We start from the raw sequence: 8,513 nt of genomic DNA, 5'->3' as shown, positions 1-8,513 counted from the left end.
CAAACACATGCGCGCACACGTTAGTAGTGCCGTTGGAATTGTAGTATCGGTATTTGTATTTCAGATGGAGTATACTACTATCAAATCGAAATATACATCCTCATGTTTAAATGCATAGTACTGAATAATTATGATACAATTGATTTGCGTGGCTCCAAAAACGTGTACGTAGATAGTAGTTTAGAACAAATTAAACGTTCCTAGTTGAGCATGTTTCCACCGGAATTATTTAAATGTCGGACAAATAAAATGACAGCTCAGAAAGAAAACACGAGTTTGAATGTCACTGCAATTGTGACAGAAAACGATGACAAACTACAGCTAATGAAAGGCAAGCGACTGCTTATTTCTTTATCGATCGTTTTACTCTTTGCTCATATAATAATAGCCGTTTTTGTATTACTACAAATGTAGTAGCTAGCTAATTGATTAACGTTACTCACACGACAACATTATTGTGACCCATAAAGAAAGTCTCATTAACAATTTTCAGGTGCAGCTTTCCTGACGACTGTCGCTTCTGCTGGGATGATTACAGGATTCGGCTCCACGTTAGCCATGGCCAAGAAAAAGAGTCCGGGATGGTTTAGCAAGGTAGCTATGATTGATGTAGTCTAGCATTACATCTAGGCAATTTAGATGACTGTTAGCCATGACCGATGACGGAGTGATATTATACGGGGCTACATAATCTGACTACAAATTATGTCTAAAATGTATTGCATTTCTTGCATAGCCTCCCTGGATGTAAGGCAATTTTATTTTATGAAGAAATACAAATTGCTCGCGTTGAAGACGTCTCTCGGTCCGCTAATTTTGCACTACTTTTGTGAAATGTTTTAAACTAAATGTATTTGAGTGTTTACCAGCATTTGTAAACTTGAGTCTGATAATTATCTGTACCAAACAGTTAATTTGATAATACTTTTGGAATATACAAATACTTGCTTGATATGAAATGGTCTATTCATTCCTTTTCAGTAGACACTCTTATCCAGAGCAATTTACAGTATTGAGTGCATACTTTTTCGTACTGTTCCCCCGTCTGAATGTAATCCACAACCCAGCATTGCAAGCGCAGTTGCTCTACCAACTGAGAGTACTTTGTTGAAGACACCACAGAGCGTGGGAACAGAGGCAACAGTTTTCTGTGTGTGTTGGGCTTTTTCTCAGAGTTGTAAAAGCAAGCAGAGCAGAAACTGGCGACTCTTTCTTGGACTGGCAAGGTAACTGCAGATTGACTAAACAGAAAAAAATGTATTTATTCCCAGTGCTGAGCTAGTAGTGTAATTGACGTGTAACGTTAGCTAATGTTTCATCCCGTTCGACTGAAGTTCTGTCTGAAGTAAATGAACTAGCTAGCTACCACAGCCAGTTCAGCTCTAGCCTCTAGCTATCTGTCAGGTAGCAGTATATAACAGCTGTTGTGTTTATGGAAATGTGTTGTAGCCTTTGTTTTGTCCCATTTCAACAAAAGTAAATTAACTTGGCTAGTTTTCGCCAGTTGATGTACCATTAGAGCTAGCCAAAAGTTTGCTAACGTTAGTTATTATTTTTGCCTCAATCACACTAGACCTGATTCAAACAATGAAATCAGTGGCCAAATGATTGAAGACTGATATTCTGACAATTTTTTGACAGCGCAATGTGAGTTTTTACTAGAGTCAGTATAGCAATGTAACAGTATTGATCTGTCAGTTTTCCCTAGCTAATTCCCTACATTTCACACTGACACGGTATAAACAGCTCTACAGGCTTCACTGTCATGGTGCACAGTCAGTACACAACACTATGCTCATCATGTCTTCGCAGGATCAGATGGTGACAGGTGTCCCAGCAGGGTCAGACAGCCAGGGAAGACCAGTCTACGGCGCTCCGGTGAATTTTTCAGTATATTAACAATCAGTTCCATCTTGAGTTGATGGGTAGGCTACAGTCTTGGATCTGGGAATAATAGTCATTTCAATTATTGTACCTTTATGTTATCCAAGAATAGAATCAATGTATAAATGTACACCAAGGTAATTATTTGTCATGCCTCATCTGAGCAGGATCAGATGGTGACAGGGGTCTCAGCAGGGTTAGGCAACCAGGGAAGACCAGTGTGTGACAGCGCTGAGGTGAACTTTTACAGATGCAACACTGGACAAGCCAGAGGCTTCAAATATTGAAACTATTTTAAGGCAGTCTGACAAACCTCTAAAGTTGATTTTCAAACTGTATTAAGGGTTGATAGGCTTTTCCCGATGACACAAAACATGTATAACAAAAATGTGAGGAAGATCTGGGAGACGCTATTGATGATGATGAATGGATACAGATACAGTGGGGGAAAAAAAGTATTTAGTCAGCCACCAATTGTGCAAGTTCTCCCACTTAAAAAGATGAGAGCCCTGTCATTTTCATCATAGGTACACGTCAACTATGACAGACAAAATGAGAAAAATCCAGAAAATCACATTGTAGGATTTTTAATGAATTTATTTGCAAATTATGGTGGAAAATAAGTATTTGGTCAATAACAAAAGTTTCTCAATACTTTGTTATATACCCTTTGTTGGCAATGACACAGGTCAAACGTTTTCTGTAAAACTTCACAAGGTTTTCACACACTTGCTGGTATTTTGGCCCATTCCTCCATGCAGATCTCCTCTAGAGCAGTGATGTTTTGGGGCTGTCGCTGGGCAACACGGACTTTCAACTCCCTCCAAAGATTTTCTATGGGGTTGAGATATGGAGACTGGCTAGGCCACTCCAGGACCTTGAAATGCTTCTTACGAAGCCACTCCTTCGTTGCCCGGGCGGTGTGTTTGGGATCATTGTCATGCTGACCCAGCCACGTTTCATCTTCAATGCCCTTGCTGATGGAAGGAGGTTTTCACTCAAAATCTCACGATACATGGCCCCATTCATTCTTTCCTTTACACGGATCAGTCGTCCTGGTCCCTTTGCAGAAAAACAGCTCCAAAGCATGATGTTTCCACCCCCATGCTTCACAGTAGGTATGGTGTTCTTTGGATGCAACTCACCATTCTTTGTCCTCCAAACACGACGAGTTTAGTTTTTACCAAAAAGTTCTATTTTGGTTTCATCTGACCCATTCTCCCAATCCTCTTCTGGATCATCCAAATGCACTCTAGCAAACTTCAGACGGGCCTGGACATGTACTGGCTTAAGCAGGGGGACACGTCTTGCACTGCAGGATTTGAGTCCCTGGCGGCGTAGTGTGTTACTGATGGTAGGCTTTGTTACTTTGGTCCCAGCTCTCTGCAGGTCATTCACTAGGTCCCCCCGTGTGGTTCTGGGATTTTTGCTCACCGTTCTTGTGATCATTTTGACCCCACGGGGTGAGATCTTGCGTGGAGCCCCAGATCGAGGGAGATTATCAGTGGTCTTGTATGTCTTCCATTTCCTAATAATTGCTCCCACAGTTGATTTCTTCAAACCAAGCTGCTTACCTATTGCAGATTCAGTCTTCCCAGCCTGGTGCAGGTCTACAATTTTGTTTCTGGTGTCCTTTGACAGCTCTTTGGTCTTGGCCATAGTGGAGTTTGGAGTGTGACTGTTTGAGGTTGTGGACAGCTGTCTTTTATACTGATAACAAGTTCAAACAGGTGCCATTAATACAGGTAACGAGTGGAGGACAGAGGAGCCTCTTAAAGAAGAAGTTACAGGTCTGTGAGAGCCAGAAATCGTGCTTGTTTGTAGGTGACCAAATACTTATTTTCCACCATAATTTGCAAATAAATTCATTAAAAATCCTACAATGTGATTTTGTGGAAAATTTTTTCTCAATTTGTCTGTCATAGTTGACGTGAACCTATGATGAAAATTACAGGCCTCTCATCTTTTTAAGTGGGAGAACTTGCACAATTGGTGGCTGACTAAATACTTTTTTTCCCCACTGTATGTTTGAATGCCCAGTCATGTTCATATAATCTCAGACATAAATTACTGCAGTTTAAGACCTTCCATAGAACGTACTATATACCTGTGAAACTGAATATCATGCAGTCAGAAATGTAATTTCTCTGCTGGAGGTGTAAAACACAGAAGGGGACATATTTGCATATGTTATGCTCTTATGAAGGCTGGCTGAATTCTGGCAAAGAGTATGTACTTTTATCTCAGCATGTCTTCATACTCTCCTTTCTCCCTGTTTTTGTTTGCTTAGAAATGTTGATACGTGAGACTTATCAGAAGAAACTGTGTAACGTAGCATTTATAGCGGCTAAGAAATGCATTGCCGTTAATTGGAAGGTTGGTTATCCTTCCACTACGTCACAATGGATGGCAGAAATGTGAAGTTATGTATCACTAGATTTGATTTATTACAAGATTAAAGGTATACTGTGCAACTTTCATAAGGTCTGGATGCCTTATATGGAATATTGTACAACAAAAGGAGTCTATTGAAAACATGCCCACGTCAGGGGAGATACCTATTTAGGCAATCCCTAGCTGCTGGGCGGTTCAGTCCTGGCCCTGGGGGTCTGCCATACTGTTGGTTGTCACTCAAACCAATAATGAATGTTTCACTAAGATCCTAAAGCTGAGTGGGGTGTGTTGGGTTGGGGCGGTGGACCCCTAGGGGCAGGACAGGGTGATCCAGCTATATTGTGTGCAAGTAAAAATAGCTCTACAATACTATTAGGCCTATGAAATGAATTACAGTGCCCTCCGTAATTATTGGGACAGTGAAGCATTTTTCCTTCTTTTGCCTCTATACTACAAAAGTTTGGATTTGAAATCAAACAATGACTATGAAGTTAAAGTGTATACTGTCAGCTTTAATTTGAGGGTATTTTCATCCATATCAGGTGAACCGTTTAGAAATTACAGCACTTTTTGTACATAGTCCCCCATTTTGGGGGAGCAAAAGTATTGGGACAAATACATTTATATTTGTGTTAAGTATTTGTTATCATATTCATAGCACACAATGACCACATCAAGCTTGTGACGCTACACATTTGTTGGATGCATTTACTGTTTTGGTTGTGTTTCAGATTACTTTGTGCCCAATAGAAATGAATGGTAAATAATGTATTGTGTCATTTTGGAATTGTAAATAAGGTTAGCATGTTTTGGGGGGGTATGATATTTGTGCATCTATAACTTTCTCACTCATTATTCACGATTATTTCAGGAGTATCCATAATCATGGTAGCATCCACATTCATGTAGAAGGGTTTAGATTTTTATTTACAATAAGTGTACACACAAACTTCTGAGGACGACCGCTGCCAGGTTATGTCCCCCCCACTTCTAAAACCAAAGTTGCGCCCCTACCGTTTATGGCTGTAATGATTGTTACATTTGCCCAGCAATTGTGGGCGTGTGTGCATATGCGTGCAGAGCGCGAGGTTTGAACCACTCCTTTTTGGGGGTCGCAGGGCAAAATATAGTGTGCTACTTTTGACCAGGTCCCATAGGGCTCTGGTCAAAAGTAGCACATTATTTATGGAAAAATAGTCACAGATCCTGAGCTTATCAGTTGTGAAGATATACTTGGCAGAGCAGCACAGTGGTGCCTTTTGTTTGGTTTTTGAATTCTATTTTTAAGCTGAATAGGGCCATCTTTGTAAACTTCCATCTCAGCCAATAATGCCTTGTAAAGTGGTCAAATTAGATTTGGCGTGTTATGAGAGGTATGTGGTTGTGAGGTCACAGTGGCTGAGAAGCTTCACCCACGGAGGATATGGACTGTAGATAGCCCATGACCAGACGAGATTGCTAGACAGTTACTGACATGTGAGGCACTGTAAAGAGCAGATACCAAGGCTTGTTTATAATGGAACCAGGGCTGTGTCTGGTATCTCACACATGAATATGGCAGCTCACACGAAGCTTGCAGTAGAACCGTTATGACTTTAGGCTGTTTCTGAGGAGTGGTCACTCATTGGTTATCCAGAAATGTGTGTAGCAAAGAATCGTACATTTACATTTTAGTCATTTACAATACTATTAGGCCTATGAAATGAATTACAGTTCGAGTGGCGCAGTGGTCTAAGGCACTGCATCGCAGTGCTAGCTGTGCCACTAGAACCTGGTTCGAATCCAGGCTTTGTCGTAGACGGCCGCGACCGGGAGACTCATGGGGCGGCGCACAATTGGCCCAGCGTCGTCCAGGGTAGGGGAGGGAATGGCCGGGAGGGATGTAGCTCAGTTGGTAGAGCATGGCGTTTGCAACGCCAGGGTTGTGGGTTCGATTCCCACGGGGGGCCAGTATGAAAATATTTAAAAAACAATGTATGCACTCACTAACTGTAAGTCGCTCTGGATAAGAGCGTCAGCTAAATGACTAAAAATTTAAAAAATTTAGCAGACGCTCTTATCCGGAGCGACTTATAGTTAGTGCATACATTTTTCATACTGGCCCCCCGTGGGAAACGAACCCACAACCCTGGCATTGCAAGCGCCATGCTCTACCAACTGAGCTACAGGGGACCTAAGAGTAGACTGTTAACATAATGCAACACTAGGGATAGGCAGTTGGCTTAGTTTTTATGTTGATGCACACTGACTAGCCTACACCAAACCACATCGCTTCCTCTCAGATTTTTACCCCTCCAGGAAGAGCTGCTGAGTCTCGCCAAACTAATAATAGCTAATCTAATGAGCAGGCCACTTAAATACATGGACAATAAATACATTGAGAGGTTATAGTGTTAGCGATTACATCTGTTTACTACACAGCTTGTTCAGTCTTGGGGTGCATCCCAAATGGCACACTTTTCCTTACAGTGCACTACTTCTGACCAGAGCCCTGGTCTTTGCATGCACTATATAGGGAATGGGGTACCCTTAGACACTTCCTTGAAATGCAGCTCCTCCAGGGAGGCAGGGCTCAACAGTAACCATTTTACTCACATATGCGCCTAAATATTTAGCTGTACGACCTGGAATTTTATTTAGGGAGCACCATTGCGCCTAGAAAAATATAAAATTCTAGCTTTATTACCTCAAATATTTTTCATTGTGCTCCAAAATGTCTTTGTGTGCACCTACATTTTTCAACTTAGGCGCACACATGCTCCTTGTAAAAAAAAAAAAGGTGTGTGTAGAGCTGTGCCAGGACAGGTTTAGAGTTAGTCAGTTAGATGGACTACAGTTTGCAGGGTAGCTAACAGTTTGCAGGGTAGCTAACAGCTTCCACCTCTTTTAATGTTTTCTGCTAACCAGTTTGACTCAGTTTGGGCCCATGTGTAAAGTACCTCAATGTCACGTCCAGCATGTTATCCAGGGAACGATGGCCACTGCACTAGCACCACTGCACGAGATGAAAACCGATTTCGCTAGTGAGCGGATTTGAGTTTAGCCTATAAGTTGGGAACCATGAGCAACTCTTGTGTACCTCAATGTGACCTCAAGTGTGTGTGTGTTCTCAAGGGAACGATGGCCACCGCTGCAGTACCGGAGACGGGGGCGTCCCTGGCTCTCCGGGCCCTGGGTTGGGGCTCTCTCTATGCCTGGTGTGGAGTGGGCCTGCTCAGCTTCGCAGTCTGGAAAGCCATGGGGGTCCATAGTGTACGTATTAATGAACTCAACCCATCTCATTGTCTTGCCCTCATCGTGCCATCAGAAAACATAGACCAACATAATCCCTATTACCTAACACTCAGTAAATGTACAACAAATGGTGCTGCTTAAGAAGCCTCTATTTCTCCATCTTTGCAGCTAACAGAGTTCAGGCAGACGATGCAGTCAGTTTTCCCGGCTATTCCCAAAAATGAGGATGGACCAGCCAACTCAGAGGAATGGGACACCATCTTCAAGTCTAAAGATGACTGAAGAGGACTGCAGGTCTAGACTACATTCTCACCCTGGCTGAGAGCAGCCTTAATAAGTCACTGCATGACTTAACAATTACTGTGGGATGGGCAGTCAGTTGGTCACTGTGCTGAGAAGGAAATGAACTTGGCGTCCACTGTCTGTACCCACAGGTGCAGAATGCGGTTAGTTAGTGGTCCAGCCACTCTTCACTGATGCTCATCTGAAGCCTATGAAGAGAGCATCCCCTGCCTGAAGACATCATGGTTAATTTAAACTCCCTTGGATAATCTTAATTTCTGATCAGAGGCTTGCTATGTAAGATCACAGGAGCCCTGGACTGTCTTGTACTGTACAGTTAGCCTAAACACCAGTCTTGTTTGTGCTCTTGCCAGCTCCATTGCTCGTTGTCAAGCCACATTTTTGGCATCACGATGAGTATCAAGGAGTTTACATAAGACCGGCACTAAGGCTAGTACAGTAGTCCAAGGCAGCGACCCTCTTGAACAGATCTGGACTACTCACTGTACTTTGTCATAAAGGCCACAATATGGATTGTCTTAAATCTGTATGTTTGGATTTCTTTGTCAATCAAAATGTATTTTACACTATTTGTTCTGCGAAACAGTAAAACGCAAAATGTGTTTGCAGTTCTGAAGACATTTACATCATTTAGCAGACGCTCTTATCCAGAGCGAAGACAGTGAAAGCTGTGCAGCTGAATGTGAGGCGCCATGCCT

General features: G+C 42.3%; 1 protein-coding gene across 3 annotated transcripts; it reads left to right on the top strand.

Annotated features, from left to right (window-relative positions):
• Nucleotides 1–125: 125 nt before the first annotated feature.
• Nucleotides 126–8,423, top strand: LOC121552227 (transmembrane protein 242-like). Of its 3 annotated transcripts, XM_045211360.1 has the most exons (6): nt 126–331; nt 494–594; nt 1,813–1,878; nt 7,393–7,530; nt 7,681–7,806; nt 7,947–8,423. In XM_045211360.1, exons 1-5 carry the CDS (start codon nt 211–213, stop codon nt 7,792–7,794), a joined length of 540 nt encoding a protein of 179 aa, XP_045067295.1. In that variant the 5' UTR covers nt 126–210; the 3' UTR covers nt 7,795–7,806; nt 7,947–8,423. The 3 variants fall into 3 exon arrangements, with proteins under 3 accessions (XP_045067295.1, XP_045067294.1, XP_045067296.1); XM_045211359.1 differs by having other exon boundaries at nt 7,681–8,423; XM_045211361.1 differs by lacking the exon at nt 1,813–1,878 and having other exon boundaries at nt 7,681–8,423.
• Nucleotides 8,424–8,513: the final 90 nt, after the last annotated feature.

The sequence above is a fragment of the Coregonus clupeaformis genome, chromosome 36, assembly GCF_020615455.1.
Source record: "Coregonus clupeaformis isolate EN_2021a chromosome 36, ASM2061545v1, whole genome shotgun sequence".
Taxonomy (NCBI): domain Eukaryota; kingdom Metazoa; phylum Chordata; class Actinopteri; order Salmoniformes; family Salmonidae; genus Coregonus; species Coregonus clupeaformis.
The sequence above is the reverse complement of the archived record's forward strand: the minus strand, read 5'-3'. Positions and strand labels throughout refer to the sequence as shown.

What these genes read in the sequence shown, in the direction of transcription:
- LOC121552227 (XM_045211360.1), top strand. Translation starts at nt 211, where the DNA reads ATGTTTCCACCGGAATTATTTAAATGTCGGACAAATAAAATGACAGCT. An exon ending in CAAACTACAGCTAATGAAAG is followed by an intron (nt 332 to 493) that starts GCAAGCGACTGC and finishes AACAATTTTCAG; the next exon opens with GTGCAGCTTTCCTGACGACT. An exon ending in GTCCGGGATGGTTTAGCAAG is followed by an intron (nt 595 to 1,812) that starts GTAGCTATGATT and finishes ATGTCTTCGCAG; the next exon opens with GATCAGATGGTGACAGGTGT.